General features: G+C 43.7%; 1 protein-coding gene across 2 annotated transcripts in view; it reads right to left on the reverse strand.

Annotated features, from left to right (window-relative positions):
• The window catches only part of LOC144689053 (CREB-regulated transcription coactivator 1-like), a 92,780-nt gene extending 69,205 nt beyond the window's left edge, over positions 1-23,575 (reverse strand). For both annotated transcript variants that reach the window (XM_078556193.1, XM_078556192.1), the window contains exons 1-5: positions 23,440-23,575; positions 6,547-6,663; positions 3,995-4,132; positions 1,047-1,108; positions 212-312 (exon numbers count right to left, since the gene is read on the reverse strand). In XM_078556193.1, coding sequence (XP_078412319.1) covers positions 212-312; positions 1,047-1,108; positions 3,995-4,132; positions 6,547-6,663; positions 23,440-23,565 — 544 coding nt within the window. In that variant the 5' untranslated portion in view covers positions 23,566-23,575. The remainder of the gene's footprint in view (positions 1-211; positions 313-1,046; positions 1,109-3,994; positions 4,133-6,546; positions 6,664-23,439) is intronic.
• Positions 23,576-24,715: the final 1,140 nt, after the last annotated feature.

Consider the following 24,715-nt stretch of genomic DNA (forward strand, 5'->3'; position numbering starts at 1 on the left):
TCTCTCTTTCCTCAGAGCTGCTGCTTTCATGGTTCTGTGGGTTTGAACGAACAGCCTGTTTGTTTTTGTTTGCCATTGTGTGTATCTGAGACAAATTGTTAGAAATATTAAATGCATGAACTTTCTGTATGAAAGGCCTGTGAGGGTAGCCTGAGCGAGTTACAGCTCATGATTGGAGGGTCAGCACCCTCAGATTGAACACTGTGCTCACCTCGCTTGTGCTGCTCTTGTGTTTCTTGGGAACCCCCATTAAATGGGTCCTGTGCGGTGGGATTCATTGTACTCTGGTGCAGAGCAGAGTCTGAATTGGTCCTGAAATAAAAATATATGTATCATTTATGATAATCATCAGGCACAAGTTAGACAGACTGACAGCAACCCGGATAGAATATAAAATGGATCAGTGAAAAGCAGTTAAATGTGCTTAATTCTAAACAGAGAAACTTTTGTACAGAGCATATATTACAGGACAAGGAAAGCCCTGCTACCACTTCACCATCTTTCAGACACCCAACCAATGTCATCCATGTACTTTTTATGGGAGGAGGGATGCAGATCAGTTTAATGCCCAGTACCGACTAGATATTGAAAAGGTGGGTGAGAAATAGTATAAATTATTACACATTCTACATTATTTATGTGCTTGTGAAGTTAATAATCATTTACAAACATGTCTTGTAAGCATCGCTCCCTTTGCACAAATTCCCATCTGCCCTTGCCCAACCCCAAATATTCTTACCCACCTGTCCCCTCCCCACCATCCTTGATCCTAATGCCCAAGCCCACCCAACTGCCTCTCCTGACACCCTCCCTTCCACCAGCCCTTGCCCTACTTTCTCCTGCCCTACACACGCACACTGAACCACCTGCCTTCGTTTTCCTGGCAGCAGCCTCATTCCCCCAACCCCCGAAGTGGCAGCAAGGTCTAAAAGTGCTGATCTCTTAAATTCTTAACTCAGCTCACATGAACCTTTCCATGTTACAATGAGTGGATTCCAACAGATAGTCTGAGACTGGAAGTTTCATTTAGGAAAAATGTCACTCACCTTCTCCAGCTGGTGTCAGCTGGGGGCGACAGATAGACCGAACCATATGGACAGCTGTCTGCGTGCTGTGGAGTCAAGGAAACTTCAGAGAACAGAACGGATTCTGCAACAAACTGTTCACTGTGCAGAAAATTAAATATTTTACACAGAGCTCCTCTCCCATGGAGCAATACCTACTGCAGTAATAACCCAATTAAAATCTTCACATCCTATTTGAGCTGAGCTTTCAACCCCATATCTTTTCCCTCACCAAGGGGACCTTCCACCTCCTTAACATCACCTAACTCTGTCACTACTTCGGCTCATCTGCTGCTCAAATCCTCATCCATGTCTTTCTTACCTCTAAAATTATAGAATGAAACAGCACAGAGGATGGCCATTTGACCCATCAAGATTGCACTGACTTTTTCAAAGAGCAATCCAGTTGGGCCCACTTCGACACACTATTCTCGTTTCCTTGGAATTTTTTCCTCCTTCAAGTATTTATCCGATTCCTTTTTGAAGGCTGCTATTGAATCTCTATCCACCACCCTATTCACCTTATCCAAATTCTAACCCTTCAGATACATAAGCATTTCTTTCCTCATGTCACCTCTGATTTTTTTGCCAATCACCTTAAACCTGTGCATTTTAATGATCAGCCTTTCATCCGCTGGAAACAGTTTCCCTTCATTTACTTCATCTAAACCATTCATGATTTTAAACATGTCTAACAAATCTCCTCAGCCTTTTGCTCTAAAGCGAGTAACCCCATCTTCTCCAGTCTACCCACTTTACTGCAATCCCTCAACCCTGGAACTATTCTAAAACTCTCTTCTGTTCCCTCCTAACCTTCTTTAAGTATGGTGTCCAGAATTGGACACAATACTCTAGCTGGGGCTGAACTACTGCTTTATATAGGATGGCATTAACTTCCTGGTTTTTGCATTTTATGTCTCTATTTATAAAGCCAAGGCTCCCATATGCTTTATTAACTGCTTTGTTAACCTGTCCTGTCACCCTCCGAGATTTGTGCACAAACATCCCTCTTTCTGCTTGCACCCCTTTTAAAACTGTACCGTTAGCTTGTATGGTCTCTCCTCATTCTTTCTTCTAAAATGCTTTGCTGCATTGAATTCCATCTGCCATGTGTCTGCCCATTCACCAGCCTATATCCTCCCAAAGTCTATTACAATCTTCCAAGTGCTTATTACACTCACAAGTTTTGTTTCATCTGCAAATATCGAAACTGTGCCCTGTACTCCAAGTCCAAGTCATAATTTATATCAAAAACAACAGAGGCCTAGTAATGAACCTTGGGGAAACTCCACAGTATACCTCATTCCAGTCTGAAAAATTGATTCACCACAACTCTGTTTTCTGTCCCGTAGTCAATTTTGTATCCATGCTACCACTGCCCCTTTTATCCCATAAGTCCCTCAAAAGCACCTTCCAAAGCCATGACCTCTACCATTTAGAAGGACAAGGGCAGCTGACACATGGGGACACCACGCACCTAGAAGCTCCCCTCCAAGTCACACACCATCCTGACTTGGAAATATATCTCCGTTCCTTCACTGTCGCTGAGTCAAAATCCTGGAACTCCCTCCCTAGCAGCACTGTGGGTGTACCTACACCACATGCCCTGCAGCGGTTCAAGAAGGCAGCTCTCCACAACCTTCTCAAGGGCAATTAGGAATGGGCAATAAATGCTGGCCTAGCCAATGACACCCACATCCCATGAACTGATAAAGAAATAGGTTCAACTCTAGAATTGACTCTTGCAAATGTTCTCCTGACCAGCCTCCAAACTTACATCTTCTGCAAGCTTCAGTTTATCCAAAAGCCTGCGGCTTGTAGCCTAACTTGCATTAAGTCCTACTCACCCATCACTCTATATGCTCGCTAGTCTAAAATGGCTCACTGGCAACTCTTCAATTTTAAAATTCTCATTCTTGTGTTCAAATCTCTCCATGGTCTCACCCCTTCCTATTTTTGTAACCTCCTTCTGCCCTGCAACCCTTGGACATCCCTGCACTCCTCCAATTCTGGCCTCCTGCTCATCTCCAATTATCTTCACTTCTGGTCATGCCTTGGCCCTAAACTCTGGAATTCTGCCCCTAAACCTCTCCACCTCTCCTTCCCGCTCTTAAGACATTTCTTAAAACTTGCTTTGTTGACCAAGCTTTTCATCACCTGCCCTGACATCTCTCTTTGTCACTCAGTGTCGAATTTTGTTTGCAATGCTTGTGGAGCACCTCGGGATACTACCTTAAAGGCACTATATAAATGCAAACTGCTGGCACTGTCAAGTTAATGATCTTTACTTTTTTATTATTATTTGTTCCTGGAGTGTGGGCGTCTCTGACAAGGCCAACATTTGTTACCCATCCCTAATTGCCCTCGAGAAGGTGGTGGTGAGCTGCCTTCTTGAACCACAGCTGTTCATTTGGTGTAGGTACAGATATCACACGCATACAAACACACACAGTCAAATATATATTGTTAAATCAATTATCATTAGATTTAAACGTCATTACGTCCATTTCATGTGTGTGGCAAAACCATACATTTATAGTACAAGACATGACTAATAATCCTTAAGAATTGTAAACGCATTACCTTCAGCAAAACACGCTTAAATGATTGCATGCTAATACTGAGGAACATGACAATTATGTTTTGAGAGCATAACGTTGGCACAGAAATGGCACAAGTACTTCCCTTGAAAACACTCCCTGCTGCAAGACTGATATTCTCAGACCAGGTCCAGAGGCAGGACACCATCTGTCAAAGGGGCCTTCATGAGTAGACCCCAACATATCGAAGCAACGTGATTTTTCTTACTCTTTTTGTGAGGCTTTACCTGGCAGTCTTGGTGAGATCTCCTCACCACAGGCTCTCTCCTCTAGGCTTCATGCTCTGGATCACATTTCAGTATCCACACCGCACTGACAGAGGAAGGATATTTGGCGCCCGTGTTTGTCAACAGGAATGGCACGGCGGTGTGGTGATCCCAGTCGGTTTCTGTCCCTGTAGACCCGGTCAACTAAGCCATGATGCCTGGTTGATCTACTCGTGTCCAAGGCAGATGATTGGAACGGAGCCTGCAATAGAAACACAGGAGTCCTTCAGTATTGTTTCCTCCTGGTTCAGACATGCTGAACTTTGCATGATCAGTACTAAATCAGAATTGCCTTTTATTTTCCACCTGTCAGAAGAGCTAACAGTGCAGGGTTTAGCCTTTTATACATCACATACTCAGCCCAGAATTTGCCCCTCAGCAGCTGGTTTTAGGTTTCACCTTATGACAAGCCCTACCTGCAGAAATCAGGAGCTTGTTTTAACCCAACAGTTTACTATAAACCAGGTAGATTGCTGCAGCACACCTCCAGTTAGTGTTGGGTCCTGTATGATGTACATTTAGTCAAGTCCATCATGTGAGGTTAACACACAGATCAAGCATTGCATTGTGCTCAGTAACAGAAACATTGACAACTTCCCCACTCCTCAACCCAGGGACAGTGGAATCAACTGAAGCAGCACTACCAAGATGCCAATGGCAGATGGAGAAGGAACCTTTGCACTTGTGCAAAGTTTCTGCAAGCAAAACGAGCAGACTGTGTGCAAGACACAGAATGGAACTCGACTGAGGTCCCCTGTCTGCTCCACTGATGTCTGGCATAGAAGGATAAACTGAAGAGGGGATTGAGAATAACTTTGAGGAAGATTGTAGGGTCTACAATATGAACTCAGATCTTAGCTGCAGTCAAGCTCATTGACACAAAACGTTAAGTCTGTTTCTCTCTCCAAAAATGCTGCTTGACCAGCTGAATGTTTCATGCATTGAGTGTTTACTTCAGGTTTCCAGCATCCACAGTATTTTGCCTTCACTGTAATTAATCTTATTTATTTACAAATCGACTGTGTCAAATAGGAATTCGATACAAGCAGGGGCCATTTCATTTTGTTCCTGATCTCTCATATCATGTCTCTATAGCACGAGTTCACTGTTAATCCTCAGCCATTCTCCCAAAGAGATAAGTCTACTGCATTATCGACAGTTTGACTGAAGAAATCCAATTAAATCTACAAATAGTGGCCCCTTTCTCACTCATAACATGCATAATGGGAAAGCCCAAACACTTGGGGCATCCTCTTGTTGGGAGAGTGATGACAAATCCCAGCACTGGCTGCTGAGTAACCCAGGAAACAAGTCTAACGAATACAAGCAAAAGTATTCACTTGTATAAAAAGCAACAACATGCTTACAAATAGCATCTGTACGCAGGGAAATTCACTCACTCCCTCACAACACTAACTCCACTCTGTGTTCTCCTGTTTGTGTAATGCTCTGAGAGTTCAAATTCTGTTTGAAAACTGAAGTTTGGAGTCAGGTGCTTTTAACAGTCACCAATTTGGTTGATTAGTGATCAGGATACAGAATCCATCAGCAATAATCAGTTCAATACCAAGCAGCAATATATTTTTGTGGGTCAATAACCAAGCTCTGCTACAGCACCAGAACACAATCCCAAGACAGACACCGAGCAGAGAGCAGACTCAGGCCTGTAAGTAGGGGCAATGTTATCAGTGACTGAGAATCCCTGAGACTCTCAATTTGATCAAGTGCAGCACTGACACAGAGCTGGTTTACCCAATGGGCATTAGGGTGGCAAAGGGGGATGACGGTACGTTGGGTGGAAGAGACAACATGTCAAATTGGGGCGTTTTTCTTTTTATAAAGAGGTCTATATGTCTCTTATTTTCTTCTAATGTTGCTGTTTCCCCAGAAAGTAGTTCGGGAGGCTTACACACAGCTTGTGACAAATGCAGAATCGGCCAGTTCCTCAGTTCTTTTTTATCCATTAATCACTCATGGTGAATGAGTTTGTTAATTCTTAATAAAATCCCTTCCCTTATCCCTAAAAGATCACTGACTAAAAGCTCCAATTTCCAGACAGTACTTGACAAGTGAACTGAAATTCACATTGGGTAGTCCCTTGCAATGGTCACAAAGGCAACTCTATTACCTGCTGATATTCATGACCCACTGAGTCGGGAGAGCACAGATGCTGCAGGTGATCCAGGATACTAGCATCTGAACTCTAACCCCAACTTTCATTTTTCTGAGGCACACTGTATCTACCACAGATCCTTAGAGGTCATCAACAGATAAACAGTGATCTTCAGCTCCTCTTGTACTGGCACTGAGTGAGTGAAACACAAAACAGGACTTTGTATGGGGCTCTTTATAAGAATTTGCATACGTGAACAGAGTGTTTTTAAATCCTCATTTGATTTCTACCTTACTATTTACTCCATACTGCATTCTATGAATTTAGATATAAGTGTAAGCTCGGAGTAACAACTGAGGACAACAGCTTCTGTGATGTGTTAGCTCCTTTCTTTGTTCTTTCTCCTTTACAATGTGAAGGGACCTGTTGTGCATTTACTCTAATTCTCCTATTTTACGTCCAGTTTTTATTGCTTTTCTTTTTAAACCTGAAGATAAACTCACCTGAAAAGAGAGGTCCAGAGTGGTGCTCCCAATTTGGTTGACGTTGGGAAGGGAGCCTCCATAGTACTGACCCCGGCCCTGTCCCAACTGTAAATACTGAGATTTCTGCAACTGTAACTGGGAACAAAAAAAACAGGCCCATTACAAACAAACTAACAGGAATCGAGAGACACCGGCCATAAAGTCTTCTGGAACCTCTCTGGTAACAATATAACAGCGCAATCACCATCACATACCAATGGCTCCATGGGCTGGTCTCCAGACTGCTGCTGCTCACAATAAAACTAAATAAAAGCTCACATCACCTTGGACAGCATACAAACAGGTACCTGGAAAGATAACCCGGCTAAAAGGTTAAATTATGATGGCAGCTTACATAAAATAGAATCAAAACTGAAAATACTGGAAATACTCAGCCAGTCAGGCACCATCTGTGGAGAGAGAGAGAGACAGAGTTAACGTTTCAGGGCAATGGCCTTCCATCACAACTGGGAGCACTTAGAGATGTGACAGTTTTTAAGCAGGGGAAAGTCTGCGATAGGTAAGAACGAGATTAAATGATCAAAGGGATGATGGTGCAAGGCAAAAGGAGATGATAATGAGGCAAGTAAAGAAACAAAAGATGTGTCTGGAGGAAGTGTGCATGGGAATAGCAGAATCATCACCAACAGCTGTTGTTCAAAAAAAGGGCAGAGGTTAACATCTGTAATTGCTGAACTTAATGTTGAGTCCAAAAGATTGAAAAGAAACTAATTAAAAGATGAGGCGCTGTTCCTTCAGCATACATTGAGTTTAGAAGGCTGACGACAGAGAGGTCAGAGTGGGAGTGAGGTAGAGAATTAAAATGACAGGTGACTGGAAGCTCAGGTTCACACTATGTGCTAAACATAGGTCTCCCGCAAAACAGTTACCCAATCTGTATTTGATCTCCCTGATATAGAGACCGCATTGTTAGCATTGAATACAGTATACCAAATTGAAAATACAACTAAATCACTGATTCATTTGGAAGGAGTGCTTGGGGCCTTGGACAGTGAGATGGGAGAAGGTAAACAGGCAGGTGTAGCATCTCCTGTGCTTGCAAGGGAAGGTGTTGTGGGAAGGGGAGTTGGGGATGATTGAGATGTGGGCCAAAGTGTCACAGAGGGAACGGTCCCTTCGAAACTTTCTTTTACCTCAGTGTTTTTCACCATCCAAAGCTCCAAACAGTCCAAGGTTAAAAAGTGATTTATGTGTACTTCTTTCAATTTAGTATACTCTATTTACTGCTCACGATGTGGTCACCTCTACATCAGAGAAACCAAATGCCAATTGGGTGACTGCTTTGCTCTGTTCTGTCAGCAATGTGAACCCGAGCTTTTAGCTGTCCATCATTTTCATTCTCCCTTCCGCTCCCACTCTGATCTGCTCCTACAAAACCCAACATAAGCTCAGGGAGTAGCACCTCATCTTCAGCTGGGGCACTTTTCAGCCTTCCTGACTCAACAATGAGTTCAACAATCTCAAAGCATAACATCTACCTCCTTTTTTCTGGATGGCAACTGTGAGTGATGATTCTGTTTTTTCCCCATTTACACCTCCACGAGGCTGCAGGCTGCTTGTTCTTTACTTGATCCATTACCATCTCCTTTTGCCTTGCACCATCATCCTTTTTGTCATTCCCTTCTGGCTTCCACAATATTAGGGATCTTCACTTTTGTTATTTCCTCCCATCCCTCCTTTCCCTGGCTTGCTTAAAATCTTTTACATCTATTTATATTCCCAGTTCTGACAAAGGGTCATCAACCACAAATGTCAGTTCTTGTTTCTCCACAGATGCTGTCAGGTCTGCTGATTATTTCCAGCACTTTCTGCTTTTATTTTAGATTTCAGCATCCACAGTATTTTGCTCTTGCATAGTCTAGGTTTGCGTTGCCTGGAGTACTGGTGGGGTACTAAATTGTGGAAAAGGGGGAATTACAGAGAGATAGATTAAGTGAGAGGGACCAAGTGAGTAGGGGACTGTAGTATAGTGGTAATGTTATTGGACTAGTGATCCAGAGGCCCACACTAATTCTCCAGAAACACAAGTCCAAATCCCACCACAGCAGCAGGAGGAATTTAAATTAATTAATAAAACCAAATGTTGGCTTCATTTATAATCATGAAACTACTGGATTGTTGTAACAACCCATCTGGTTCACTGGCATCCTTCAGGGAAGGAAATCTGCTGTCTTGTCTGGCTTACATGTGACCCACAGTAATGTGGTTGACTCTTAACTGCCCTCTGGAATGGTTATGCAAGCCACTCAGTTGCATCAAGCTGCTACAGAAAAGTCAAGTAATAATAAAACTGGACAGACCACCCAGCGTTGACCTAGGCATTGGAAACAAAGGCACACCTTGTTGCAGGGTCAACCTTGCAAAGCCCTCCTCACCAACATCGGTCTCAAAATTGGGAGAGCTGTCCATCAGATTATTCAAGTAACAACCTGATGCAATCATACTCATCGAATCATAAGCTTGCAGCCAATGTCCCGGATTCCTCCACCACCATTCCTGGGTATGTCCTGTCACACTGGAGGTTGTGGCAGAGTGGCGCACACTAATGGGGGCGACTGGCCCTGGGAGCCCTCACCATTGATTCTGGATCCTATGAAGTCTCATGCCATCTGGTCAAACATGGGCAAGGCAAGCTTCTGCTGATTACCATCTAATGAATCAGAGCTCCTCCCTCCTCCGTGCTGAACACCACTTGGAAGAAGCACTGAGTGTGGCAAGGACACAAGATTTACTTTGACTGGGGGTGGAGAACACTTCAGTGTTCATCTCAGGAAAGCCTGCAGTAACACCATCAGCTGAATCCTGAAGGGCATAGTTGCCAGGCTGGGCCTGCAGCGGATGGTGAGAGAATCAACAAGAGGAAAAAACCTATTTGGCCTTTTCCTTACCAAACTACCTGTCGTAGATGCATCTGTCCATGATAGTATTGGTAGCAGTGACCATCGCACAGTCCTTGTGGAGACAAAGTCTGGTCTTCACACTGAGGACACTGTCCATCATATTGTGGGGCACTAGCACCGTGCTAAATGGAATAGACTCAGAACAGATCTAGCAACTCAAAACTGGTCATCCATGAGGTGCTATGGGTCACTGGCAGAATTATATTCAATCTACAACCTCATGACCTGGCATATCCCTCACTCTACCATTACCTTCAAGACAAGAAACCAACCCTAGTTCAATGAGGAGTGCAGGAGTGCGTGCCAGAGGCAGCAAAAGATGCCAACCAGGTGAAGCTACAACACATGACTACGTGCATGTTAAAACAGTGAAAGAAGCATTTTATAGACAGAGCTAAGTGATCCCACAATCAATGGATCAGATCAAAGTTCTGCAATCCTGCCACATCTAGTCATCAATGTTGGTGGACAATTAAACAACTAACTGGAGGAGGTTGTTCCAAAAACATTCCCATTATCAATGATGGCAGAGCTCAGCACATCAATGTAAAAGACAAAAGGCTGAAGCATTTGTACCATCATCAGCTAGAAGTGCCAAGTGGATGATCCATTTTGGCCTCCTCCTGAGGTCCTCATCATAACAGAGATCAGTCTTCAGACAATTCAATTCCATGTAATATCAAAAAATAGTTGACAGCAGTGGATAGAGCAAAGGCTATGAGTCCTGACAACATCTCAGTTGTTGCACTGAGGACTTGTGCTCCAGTACTAGGTCCACCCCAAGCCAAGCTGTTCCAGTAAAGTTACAGCAATGGCATCTATCCGACCAGCTCACCAATGCTCAGTTTGGGTTCCATTCAGGCCACTCGTCTACTGGGCTCATTACGCCCTTGGTCCAAATTGTCCATGGACATGAGAGCTGAATACCCGAGATGAGGTGAGAATGACTGCCCTTGACTGAGTGTGGCATCAAGGAGCCCGACCAAAGTTAATGGGAGTCAGAGAGGAAATCACCCCAATGGTTGGAGTCATAACTAGCTCAAAGGAGGACTGCAGGAGGCCAATCATCTCAGCTCCAGGAAATCACTGCATGTGTTTTGGAATGGTAGTGTCCTTCCTTCCAATATATCAGAAGTGAGGATGGTTATTGATGATTGCAGTGTTCAGATTCATTCGCAACTCCTCAGATACTGAAGCAGTCCATGCCCGCAAGCAGCAAGACCTGAACATGATTGAGGCTTGGGCTGATAAACGGCAAGAAACATTTATGCCACACAAGTGCCAGGCAATGACCATCTCCAACAAGAGAGAATATAACCATCTTCCCTTGACTTTCAATGTAACTACCATCGCAGAATCCCTCACCCTGGAGAATTGACAGAAACTGAACTGGACCAGCCATATAAACACCATGGCTACAAGTGCAGGTCAGAGGCGAGTAACTGAGTACTCACCTCCTGACTCCCCAAAGCCTGTCCATCATCTACAAGGCACAAGTCAGGAATGTGATAGAAAACTCCCCACTTGCCTGGATGTGTGCAGCTCCAACAACACTTGATTGGCACTCCATCCACTAATTTAAACATTCACTTCTTCCATCACAGGAACACAGTGGCACAGTGTGTACAATCAGTGTGACAAGATCCACTGCAGCAACCCCCCAAACCTCCTTCGACAGCACCTTTCAAACTCGTGACCGCTACCACTTAGAAGGACAAGGGTGCATGGGAACACCGCCACTTGCAAGTTCCACACCAAGCCACACACTGTCCTGACTTGGAAATATATCACCGTTCCTTTACTGTCACTGGGTCAAAATCCTGGAACTCCCTTCCTTACAGTGCTGTGGGTGTACTTACACCACATGGGCTGCTCAGCACCACCACCTTCTCAAGGACATTTAGGAATGGGCAATAAATGCTGTCCTTACCAGTGGCAACACATATCCGAAGAACAAATAAAAATGAAAACTTGAGGCAGATGGATTTCAGCACAGTTAATTTTGAACCAAAATCAGATAGATCAAAAGTATTTAACTTGCGAAAAACTAGGAACAGCGAGATCCAAAGAGATTTAGATATCCCTACACACGGGTCATTAAAATGTAAGTCAGATACTAAAAATAATCAGAAAGACTAGTCGAAAGTCAGCCTTTATAACTGAAGAGCTAGAATATAAAGGGGGGTAAGTTTTGCTTCAGTTGTACATGGCCCTGCTTAGACCACATTAGGCCTACTGTGTCCTGGGCACCACATCTTAGAAAGGATATATTAGTTTTGCGCAGATGCAATGTAGAGTCACCAGAATGCTACCAGGGCTTCAAGAGTTAGATTATGAGAGATTACATAAACTAAACTTGTATTCTATGGAATATAGAGGGTTAAGGAGTAATTTGTTCAAAGTTTTTAGCATTTTAAAAGGAATTGATACGCTAGATAGATGTAAACTATTTTCCTCTGGTGTCGGTGGGGAGGGAATTCTAGAGCAAGGAGGCATAACTTTAAAATCAGAGCCAGGCCATTTAAGGAGAGAATTTAGAAAAAAAGACTTATTTAAACAAAGGATAGTAGAATTGTGGAATTCTTGCCCACAAAAGGCATATTTAATAGTTTTAAATCTGAGATTAATAGATTTTTTGGATTAAGGGATGTGGGGCCAAGGCAGATGGATGGACTTAGATGGCAGATCAGCCATGGTACAAACTTAGTAAACAGAGCTGGAAGAATGTATTAAACAGAGTGACCATGGGTATTTGGGGAGAGTGAAATTTAGTGCAGAGGGTGCTAAGTAATTTAACTCAAGGAACAGCAGTGAATATATGAATAGTCAGAGTAATTAATTCGGATTAAAGAGACTTTCCTGAGCAAAATCTGTTATCTGCAATTCCTCTGTCATTTGGGAACTCCAGCACACTTCATGTACCTGGATAACCACGTGTGCTGGAAGTGCCTCCATTTGCTCAAACTCATGTTCAAGGTTTCTAATCCTGAGTGGCTGCAGTCACTGCAGCGTACAGAAGGCTGAGAATTTCGTTCAGGAGGTGGTCATCCCAGAGCTACAGAAAGCTCAGGGGAATAGTAAGTGATCAGCCATCCAACAGGGTAGGATGAGGAATGCAGTGCAGGAATCATCATGGACTGGGGCACCCACAGCCCAGTTTTCAGAGCAGGATACCAGTGAGAATGATGACACTGGGGGATTGCAGAGCACGCCCATGGCACTGCAGGGCAAATGAGTGCACAGGGGAGTGCGGGGTACAATAGAGTACAGAAATGCTGAAATGATCAAAGGGGATTCTAAAGTCAGGGAAAGAGGCGGGAGTTTCTGTGATTGCCAACACAATGTCTGCATGGTATGTTGCCTGAAAGGTGCCAGGATAAGATATTACTGAGAGGGTGTAAAACAGCTTGTGGGGGGAAGGGGGACAACAGCCAGTAGTCACAATCCATGTGGGAACCAATGACGTAGGTAGGAAATGGGTCGAGTATCTGCAGTCAGTGTTTCAGGAGCAAAGGAGGAAGCTAAAAAGCAGGTTTCAAAGGTATTTGTTATTGGATTACTTCCAGTGCCACGTGTTAGTGAGTATAGGGGTTGATAGGATTAAACAGGTTAACACGCAGCTGGAGAAATGGTGCAGGAGGGAGGGCTTCAGATCTCTGGGGCATTGGGGCCAGTTCAAGAAAGCAAAAGGGTCCTGTTCAAGGTACCTAAATGCACCAAGTGAGGTAAATAAGGTCAGTGAGTTGTGGACACAAGCCGCACATGGAATTTTGATATCGTGACTGTAGCAGAGGCTTGGCTCAAAGAAGAGGAGGATGGAATTTAATATTCCTGGTTACTAAATATTCAGAAATGATAGGGAAGGAGAAAGGGAGGGAGAGCAGCTGTATTGATCAAGGAAGCTACTGCAGCTTGGGTAAGGAATGATGTTGTTGAGGTGCCATGGACAGAGTTTATTTGGTTAAAATTAAAGAATAACAGAAGCTATGAAGTCACTGGAGGCATATTATCTGCCATTAAATTGAGAAGGAGATAAAGGAGTAAATTTTCAGGAAAATTACAGAAACTACAGAGTAGTGATGTCAACAGAATCACATAATACAGGAGGCCATTCAGCAAATCATATCTATGCCAGCTCTTTGAAAGAGCTATCCAATTAGTCCCACTCCCCTGCTCTTCTGCACTGCTCTGCACCACTCTATCAGGCTGTGCATTTCAGATCATCATAATTCACTACGTAAAAGAATTTCTCCTCCTCTCTCATCTTGTCCTTTTGGCAATTATGTCAAATCTGTGTAGTCTGGTTTTCCACCTCCTTGCCAGTAGAAGCAGTTTCTTTTTAATCACTATCAAGCTCTCTACACTGTTTAAGTCTCTCCTTAGCTGCCTATGTCAGCAATGATTGGCTTCCTAAGTGGCAGCTACCCCTGCTTGGTATGCAGTGGGTTATATTAGGCCATTTGTACCCTGGGCATGCACTGCTTTTGCCAAATGTTCTGAGGTCCATTCAAGAAGTTAGTTCACTAAAACAAAAGCAACAAACTGTGGATGCTGGAAATGTGAAATAAAAACAGAAAGTGTTGGAAAAACTCAGCAGGTTTGATTGTTTCTCTCTCCACAGAAGCTGAATTAATATTTCAGGTCAAAGACCTCCGTTAACTCTGTTTCTCTCCACAGATGCTCCCAGGCCTGCTGAGTATTTAAAGCACTTTCTGTTTTTATTTCAAGAAGTTAGTTTGGTCACTGGTTTTGATAAGTCTTTTGGTTTGCTGTGACACACCCCACGAAAGAATAAAAAATGTATTGAATCCAAAAGTCTTTGTTTTCTATATCAAATTTTGTGTCTTGAACAAGAATAGGATTTTCATTGTATTGGACTGTGAACTGTTGATGTGTATATTTTCCAACAGTGTGCTGGCATCATCCAATTCAACTTCCAAGTTATAGATGGCTAAAACAGGACGATTGATGCAATTGTGCTTTAATGGTTGTGTTTGCTTTAGACAGCTTTTCGGACCTTACAATGTTGAAGAATTCATAGAATCATAGAATGGCTACTGCACAGGAAGCCGCTTGGCCCGTCACTTGTGTTGGCCCTCTGCAAAAACAACTCAGCTAATCCCACTGCCCAGCTTTTTCAAAGTAGTCCTGCAAATTTTTTCTTGAGTAAACAATAAAAGCAGCAGCAGAACACTTTTCTGGCACACAAAACAAAATCAAATTATTGCAGACGCTGGAAAGCAAATAAAGACAGAAAATGCTGGAAATACTCAGCATACTCAAGCAGCATCTGTGGAAAGTTTCAGGTCGAATACCTTTCATCAGAACAAGAAAAGGTTAGGAATAAAGGAAGTGTTGTCAGGACAAGTAAAAGTACAAAAGATGCATCTAGAGGACGTGTGAATAGCAGAATGATAAACAGGTGCCATCTGAAAGCAAAAAAAGGAGCAAAACGACAGAAAGATATGACGGGCCCCCAAGTCTGCTCCGCCATTCAATAAGATCATGGCTGATGTGTGTGTGTTTTGAATACTTGGAAAGCATTAACGAGATTAGACAAGGTCAGCATGGGTTTATGAAAGGGAACTCATGCTTAACTAATCTACTGGAGTTTTCTGAGGATGTAACTAGTAGAATAGATAAGGGAGAGTCAGTGGATGTGGTGTATTTGGAATTCAAGGAGGCTTTTGATAAGGTCCCACATAAGAGGCTAGTGGGCAAAATTAAAGCACATGGGATCGGGGGTAATATACTGGCATCGGTTGAGAATTGGTTGACAGGCCGGAAACAGAGAGTGGGAATAAATGGGTCTTTTACTGGATGGCAGGCGGTGACTAGTGGTGTACCGCAGAGATCAGTGCTTGGGCCCCAGCTATTCACGATATATATAAATGACTTGGATGAGGAAACCAAATGCAACATTTCCAAGTTTGCTAACGACACAAAACTGGGTGGGGTTGTGAACAGGATGCAGAGGGGCTTCAGGGCGATTTATACAAGTTGTATGTGTGGGCAAACACATGGCAGATGCAGCATAACGTGGATAAATGTAAAGTTATACACTTCAGTGTGAAAAACAGAAAGGCAGAGTATTATTTAAATGGTGATATATTGGGAAATGTGGATAACAAAGGGATCTGGGTGTCCTTGTGCACCAGTCAATGAAAGTAAACAGGCAGGTGCAGCAAGCAATTAGCAAGACAAATGGTATGTTGGCCTTCATTGCAAGAGATTTGAAAGTAAGGGTGTCTTACTGCAGTTATACAAGACCTTGGTGAGACCACATCTGGAGTATTGTGTGCCGTTTTGGTCTCCCTATCTAAGAAAGGATATACTTGCCATTGAGTGAAAGTTCATACCAGGCTGATACCAGGGATGACAGGACTGTCATATGAGGGGAGATTGGTTCGACTGGGCCTGTATTCACTAGAGTTCAGAAGAATGAGGGATCTGATTGAAACGTATAAAATTCTAAGAGAGGCTGGATGCAGGGAGGATGTTTCACCTGGTTGGGGAGTCCAGAACCAGGGGCCACAGTCTCAGGATATGGGGCAGGCCAGTCAGGGCTGAGATGAGGAAAGATTTCTTCACAGGTCGACCTGTGGAATTCCCTACCACAGAAGGCTGTGGAGGCCGGGTCACTGAGTGCATTCAAGAAAGAAATTGATAAATATTAGGGGTATCAAGGGCTTATGGAGAGAAAGCAAGAATATGGCATTGAGATAGAGGATCAGCCATGATCATACTGAAAGGTGGAGCAGGCTTGAAGGGCCGAATGGCCTACTCCAGCTCCTAGTTTCTACATTCCCATCTACCCCCGATAACCTTTGATTCCCTTGTCTAACAAGAATCTATCTACCTCCACCTTAAAAATGTTCATTGACCCCTTCTCCACTGCCTTCAGAGGCAGAAAGTTCCAAAGTCGCACAACCCTCAAAGAAAAAGATTTCTCCTCATCTCTGTCCTAAAGGCAACCCCTAATTTTAAAACAGTGCCCCTATTCTGGACTCACTCACAAGAGGAAACATCCTTTCGACATTCACCTTGTCAAGACCATTCAGGATCTTATATACTTCAATCAAGTCACCCTTACTCTTCTAAACTCCAGTGGAAACAAGCCCAGTCTGTCCAATCTTTTCTCATAAGACAACCCGCTCATTCCAGGTATCAATCTAGTAAACCTCCTTTGAACCATCTCCAACGCCTCCTTCTGTGGTAGGGAATTCCACAGGTCGACCGGTGAAGAAATCTTTCCTCATCTCAGCCCTGACTGGCCTGCCCCATATCCTGAGACTGTGGCCCCTGGTTCTGGACTCCCCAACCAGGTGAAACATCCTCCCTGCATCCACAACATCCTTCCTTAAATAAAGAAACCATAACTGCACAGAGTATTCAAGGTGCGGTCTCACCAATGCCCTATTTAACTGAAGCGTAACATCCTTACTTTTATGTTCAATTCCTCTTGTAACAAAGGATAGCATTCCATTAGCCTTCTTAATTACTTGATGTACCTGCATACTAACTTTTTGTGACTCGTGCACCTAGAACACCTACATCCCTCAGCACCATGAAATTCTGCAGTCGTTCTGTTTGTTTTTTTATTCTTCCTGCCAAAGTGAACAACTTCACATTTTCCCATTCACTCAACCTATGTGTCCGCAACCTCCTTTTGTCTTTTTCACAACATACTTTCCTACCTATCTTTGTGTCATCTGCAAATTTAGCTGCCATACTTTCACTCCCCTCATCCAAGCCATTGATATAAATTGTAAAAAGTTGAGGCCCCAGTACAGACCCTTGCGGGACTCCACTCGTCACATCCTGCCAATCAGACAAAGACCAATTTATGCATATTCTGTTTTCTGCCAGCTAATCTTCTACCCATTCTAATATGTTACCCCCTACACCATGCGTTTTTATTTTCAGCAATAACCTTTGATGTGGCACCTTATCAAAAGCCTTCTGGAAATCCAAGTATAGCCCTTTTATCCAGAGCACGTGTTGCTCCTTCAAAGAACTCTAATAAATTGGTTAAACATAGTATCCCTTTCACAAAACCATGCTGAATCTTCCTGATTACCTTGTGTTTCTCTAAGTGCCCAGCTATAGGCCCTTTAATGATCGATTCTAACACCTTCCCCACGACAGACGCCAAGCTAACTGGCCAATAGTTTCTTGTTTTCTGCCTCCCTCCCTTCTTAAACAAAGGGACTATATTTACTACTTCCAAATCTGATAGAACCTTTCCAAAATCTAGCGAATTTTGGAAAATTAACACCAACGCATCTACTACCTCATTAGCCCACATAGTTGCCCTTATTTAAGTTTAAAATACTAGTCTTAGCCCTGCTCTTCTCCCTTTCAAAATAGATGTAAAATTCAATCATATTGTGGTCACTGCTACCTAGGGATGCCTTTACTCTGAGGTTATTAATTAATCCTGTCACATTACACAATATCAAGTCTAATATAACCTGCTCTCTGGTGGGTTCCAGAACATACTGCTCTAAGAAACTATTTCAAAAGCAGAAATACCTGGAAAAACTCAGCAGGTCTGGCAGCATCGACAGAGAAGAGCAAAGTTGACGTTTCGAGTCCTCATGACCCTTCAACAGAACCTCCTGTTGAAGGGTCATGAGGACTCGAAATGTCAACTTTGCTCTTCTCCACCGATGCTGCCAGACCTGCTGAGATTCTCCAGGTATTTCTGTTTTTGTTTAGGATTTCCAGCATCTGCAGTTTTTTGTTTTTATCTCAAAAGCATTCTGTGAACTCCTCATCCAGGCTACTACTGCCAGTCTGATTTTTCCAGTTTATATGTAAAGTCACCCATGATTATTGCTGTCCTTTTATCACAAGCATCCAATATTTCTTCTTGCATACTTTGTCCTACATTGTGGTTACTGTTAGGGGGCCTGAAGACCACTCCCATTAGTGACTCCTTTCCCCTATAATTTCTCATCTCTACCCAAATAAATTCGACATCCTGATCAACTGAACCAAGGTAATCTCTAATTATTGCACCAATACGTCGTTGATTAACAGTGCTACCCCCCCACCTTTACCTAGCTTCCCATTCTTCTTGAATGTCACATACCCCTCAATATTCAGGACCCAATCCTTGTCATCCTGCATCCACGTCTCCATAATGGCTATCAGATCATATTTATTTACTTCAATATGCGCATTCAGATACAGAACCTTTACCTGTGTCTTTCTGTTATTTTTGTAAGGTCAAGTCTTGACTGTTGATGTATTCTTAGGTTTTTTCTCTGTCCCTTCCTGCCATTCTCTGACCCTCATTTCTCATATTACTATTTGCTCTCCTGCCTTACTCTACCCCTTGAATTGCTACATCTACCCAAGCTTGATCCCTCACCCCCCTTGTTTAGTTTAAAGCCCTCTCTACTTCCCTAGATATGTGATTTGCAAGAACACTCGTCCCAGCAGTTTAGATGTAGGAGGTACAGCCTCCATTTTCCCCAGGACTGCTGCTAGTGTCCCACAAACTGGAACCTACTTCTCCCACATCAGTCTTTGAGCCACGTATTTGTCTCTAATCTTATTTACCCTATGCCAATTTGCACATGGCTCAGGTAATAATCCAGAGATTATTACCATTGAGGTTCTGCTTCTTAATTTGGTACCTAGCTCCTCATACTGACTATGCAAAACCTCTTTCCTTGTCCTGAAATCGCTGAATTCAATGGCTTGTCTGGAAAGCTATAAAGTGCCTAACCAAAAGATGAGGTGTTGTTCCTCAAGCTTGCGTTGTGCTTCAGTGGAACACTGCAGGAAGCTGAGAACAGAGAGGCCAGTGTGACAAAGTGGAAAATTAAAATGACAGGCAAGTGGAAGCTCAAGGTCGCATTGTGGATTGAATGGAAACATTCCGCAAAGTGGTCACCCAATGTGCGTTGGTCTCCCCAGTGTAGAGCAGATCGCTTTGCAAGCAGCAAATACAGAACATTACATTCTAAAATGCACAAGAAAATCATTGTTTAACCTGAAAGCAGCATTTGGGGTGTTGGACGGTGAGGAGAGAAAAGGTGAAAGGGTAGGTTACATCTCCTGTGTTTGAATGGAAAGCTGCTGTGGGAAGGGGAAGGGGTATTGGGAGTGATTGAGGAGAATGTTGTGGAGGGAATGGTTCCTTCAGAATGCTGAAAGAGGAAGGGAGCGGAGGATGTATTTGGTGGTGGCATCATGCTGGAGGTGGCAGAAATTGAATGCAGAGGCTGGTGGGGTGGACAGCAAGGGCAAGGGAATCCTGTCGTCGTTTTGGGAGGGAGGGATGAGGTGAGAGCAGAAGTGTGAGAAACAGAATGGATACAGTCAAGGTTGAGGGAGGCAGGGAATCTTCTGTTGTGGAAAATGGAAGATATATCATGGCATGGGAAATTAGAATAGATGCATCAGAGATGGAGAAACTGGGAGAATGGACTGGAGTCCTTAAAGAAGCAGGGTGTGAGGAAGTGAGCTCGAGGTAGCTGTGGCAGTCAGTGGGCTTGCACATGTTGGTGTTCTCTGCATCTGTTAGTACCAAAAATCAGGGAACTACAATTACAATTATTCTAATATAAACTGGGATAGTTAAAGTGTAAAGGGCAGAGGGGAGGAAGATTTCTTGAAACGTAAGAGAACTTTATTGATCAATTTGCTTTCAGCCCAATGAGGAAGGAAGCAGTGCTGGATCTAGTTCTAGGGAATGAAGTGGATCATGTTTCAGTCAGGAAACATTTGGGGAATAATGATCATAATATCAACTTATAATATATATTGCGCATTTAATGTAATAAAACATCTCAAAGCACTTCATAGCATTACAAAACAATCTATGACATATTAGTATATGTTCCTATTTAGACAGATGAGCAAAATCTTGATCAAAGGGATAGGTTAAGGATTGTTGTAAGGAAGGAAAACAATGTAGAGGGCAAGACGTGTAGGGAGGGAGTTCCAGAGTTCAGCCCCCAGATCCTGTGGAGATAGAGAGCATGGCTGAAATGCTGAGCACTTTGCATCTGTTTTCATTAGAGATGAGGATGTTGCCAATGTAGCAATAGAGGAGGAGGCAGTAGCAATATTGAATAAAAATAGATAAAGGCGATGTACTTTAAAGGTTGGCAAAGTATAAAAGCCACCAGATCCAGATGGGATGCATCCTTGTTTACTCAAGGACATTAGGGTGGAAACTGTGGAGGTTTGGGCTTCCAAAATTAACCAAGGGACAAAAAAGAATGGCTGTCTTTCAGACTGGAGGGAAGTATACAGTGGTGTTCCTCAGTGGTCAGTGTGGGGATCACTGCTCTTTTTTGACATATATTAATGGCCTGGACTTGAATATAGAGGACATAATTTCAAAGTCTGGAGGTGATATGAAACTCAAATGTAGTAAACAATAAAAAAAATTAAGGCTTCAGGAGGGCACACACAGACTGGTAAAACGAGGCAGATGAATTTAACGCGGAAAATTGTGAAGTGATGGGAACAATCAGGAGAGGCAATATAAATGGCATAAAAGCAAAATGCAGCAAATTCTGGAAATTTGACATATGAATAGAAAATGCTGAAAATACTCAGTAGAGTCTGGTGAATGGTCACTGACTGAAATGTTGTTTCTCTCTCCACAAATGCTGCCAGACCTGTTGAGTAGTTCTGGCATTTTCTGTTTTATTCTAAACTGAATGGAACAATTTTAGTGGGGATCCAGGAGCTTGGGGGAGGGTGGGGGTGGTTTACACTGAAAATTTTTAAGGTTGCAGGAGACAAGTTGAGATGGCTTTGTTAATAGAGGAAAAGAGTACAAAAGCAAGGAGGTTATGCGAAATCTTTATAAATCATTAAGCCTCAGTTTGAAGATTAAATTCAATTCAGGACAGATGTCACATTTTAGGAAAGATGTCATGGCATTGAAAAGGATGAAGAAGAAATTTACTAGAACGACACAGGGATGAGGGACTGCATCTATGTAGAGGCACTGGAGAAGGTGGGGTTACTACTCTCGGAGCGGAGGAGGTCAAAAAGAGATTTGAGAGAGGTGTTTAAAATCTCAAAGGATTTTTAGAGTAAATAAGGAGAAATTGTTTCCAATGGGAGAAGGCTCAGTAACAAGAGGACACAGGTTTAAGGTGATTAGCAAATGAATCAGAGATAACTTGAGGAAATTTTTTCATTACAATGAGTTATGGTCTGGAATGTACTGTCAGAAAGGGTGTGGGAGCAGACTTAACAGTAACTTTCAAAAGGAATCGGATAAATACTTGAAGGACAAAAATTTACAGGATGATGGGGTAAGAGAATGAGATAAATTGGATAACTACCAAAGAGCCAGCACAAGCACAGTGGGTCAAGCGACCTCCTCTTGTATTGTATCATTGTGTGATTCCATTTTACTGAATGACAAAAGAGGCTTGAGGGACTGAATGGCCTTCTTCTACTCCTCATATAGAAAATAGGAGTGACCTAATTGAGGCTTAAGATGATTAAATTAATTGATAGTCCTAGTTTGTGTGGTGGACAGTGCCCAGAACAAGAGGGTATAATATTAAAATCAGAACTAGGCCATTTAGGGGTGATGTCAGGAAGCACTTCACACAAATAATCTCCAACTCTCTCAACTAAAAAGCCATTGAGGCTGGGAGACAATTAAAATTTTAAAACTGAGATTGACAGATTTTATTGGAAATTTTATTTATTGAAAGAAGGCAGACAAACAATGTTAATACACAGATCAGCCATGATCTACCGGAATGGCAGGAAAGAAGCTGAACAGTCTCCTCCTGCTCCTGTCATTCTTCTGGCAATTATCTTAAAATCTGTCCGCTCAGGCTACTGACCCACCTGCCAGTGGAAACAGTTTGTCCTTTGATTCACGGATCTAACCCACTCTCTTTATCCTGCTCGCCATATCCATCGCTACTTATCATTAAGACTGTTTAAATTAAGCATCTGTGATCATTCTAGAGACGCTGTATGCTCAAAATCATCGATTTTGTTGTTGACACAATTTTGTTGGTTGCTGAAATCCAAACGGCCATTCACACGGAGTCAATGTTCCATTGAGAAATGTTGTGTTTCTCAAAACGCAAAGCCAAAAGTCCAACTACTGCCTGACACAAACAAAATCTGTTATCTCGCTGGGTGGCATGTTTGCAGGAAAACAGCACAAGCTCTTTCACTGTCAACAAACTCTACCAACTCATTCAATGACTAGATCCGGGAATCTGTTTACACATCTCGCTATATTCCTCCATCTGAAAATAAAGCAGCCGGTTTCACTGAGCACAATGAAAACAATTACCAAACCAAGAAATCCAAATGCATCAATTACAATCAGTGTTACTAAATGTTCAATGAGCTTCGAATATAAAATCTTGAAAACTTAATTTTAATAAACAGCATAGCTATCAGGACAAAGTGACTCACTTATACTGGTATGAGCAAATTACAATCTAGACCTTCTTTCAACAAACTGACCCTGAATGAAACAGCCCAGGAAATGGTAACAGCAAGGTGCGCTGATAAAGCATCTTTAAAGTAGTAAAACATGGCAAGGTGCTCTGACATCGGGCCACATAAGGAGATATTGGGGCAGGTGAGCACAAGCTCGATCAAAGGAGTAAATCTGAGAGGAGGAGGGGGTCCCAGAGCTGAGGCAGCTGAAGGCCCGACCGCCAAAGAGGGGATGAAGGGAATGTGCTCCGGGTGGAGGGGGACTGGACTGTGATTCCCTCTACAGCCGAATAGATCCCGGGAAGGAGTCCAGGCTTTTCTGAAATTGTCCCCGACGGCTCAACGCCTTCAGGAGGGCGGAACCGCGGCTTGATCGCAGGGCCCAGACACTGGCTTTCGGCCGCAACTGTCGCCGGGGCCTGGACCTGGGCCTCGGGCCCTAGCAGCTGCAGCCTCCCGGTGACAGGATCCAGGTCGGCGGAAGGCGCTGACTCACCCTGGCCGCCCGGGTGATGCTCAGGTCCTTCATCACCTCCTCGAAGGCCGCCGTCTCCTCCGCCTGTTTCTGGGTGTGGAGCGCGATCTTCTCGCTGAATTTCCGCGGGTTGTTCGAGGCCGCCATTTTCCTGCATCGCCTCCTTCACATTGCGTCAGCGCGCACGCAGCTTGCCCTTGCGTCAGCGCGCACGCAGCCTGCCCTTGCGTCAGCGCGTACGCAGCTTGCCCTTGCGTCAGCGCGTACGCAGCCTGCCCTTGCGTCAGCGCGCACGCAGCCTGCCCTTGCGTCAGCGCGCACAGCCCCCCCCCCCCGGGGACGAGGCCTGTCCTCCCCAGACATCTCCTCACATCCCCCGGGGACAGGGTCTGTCAACCCCCCCCACCCACAGGACAGGGTCTATCCTCACCCCCCCTCCCCACATCCCTGGGGTCACCCTTCCCCCCCCCCCCCCCCAGGGACAGGGTCTGTCAACCCCCCCCCACCCACAGGACAGGTCTGTCCATCCCCACCCCTAGGGACATATCCTGTCCTCCCCACCCCTGCCGCTTGGGGACAGAGTGTATCTCCCCATAACCTGGGGACAGAGCCTATTATCTCCCCATCCCCCAGGGACAGGGTCTGTCCTCCACACTCACATCCCTCCAGAGACAAAGGCTGTTCTCCCCACCACCTCCACCAGGGTCAGAGTTTATCCTTCCCACCCCTCCCTGGGGACAGAGCCTGTCCTCCCAGCCCCTGTCTACACAGCAGCATCTGCAACTTTCACAGATAGGGTAGAAAGCACAGGGGCAGGCCATTACGCCAATCCACACTCTGTGAGAGTGAGTTCCACATCCTCACCACTCCTTGGATAAAGAAATTTCTTCTGATTTCCCTGTTGGACTTCTTGGTGACTATCTTATATTGATAACCTCTAGTTATGCTGTTCCCCACAAGAAGAAACATTTTCTGTGCACCCACTCTATCAAAACCTTTCATAATCTTAAATAATCTATTAAGTCACATGTCAGTCTTCTTTTTTTCAAAAGAGACCTGGCAAGATTCATGCTTTGCTGATACCTGTACCTACATATTCCTGGTATTATCCTTATAGATCTTCTCTGTACCGCTCCAGTGTCTCTATACCATCTTTACATGATGACCAAAACAGCACACAGTACTCTGTGGCCTAACCAAGATTCAATACTTGGGGCTAAAAGGAATGAGGAAATAAAGTAATTACAGGTTATATCAGAGAAAAAGTAATGGAGAAACTCAAGGGACTGAAATCTGA

The sequence above is a fragment of the Cetorhinus maximus genome, chromosome 13, assembly GCF_964194155.1.
Source record: "Cetorhinus maximus chromosome 13, sCetMax3.hap1.1, whole genome shotgun sequence".
Lineage (NCBI taxonomy): Eukaryota > Metazoa > Chordata > Chondrichthyes > Lamniformes > Cetorhinidae > Cetorhinus > Cetorhinus maximus.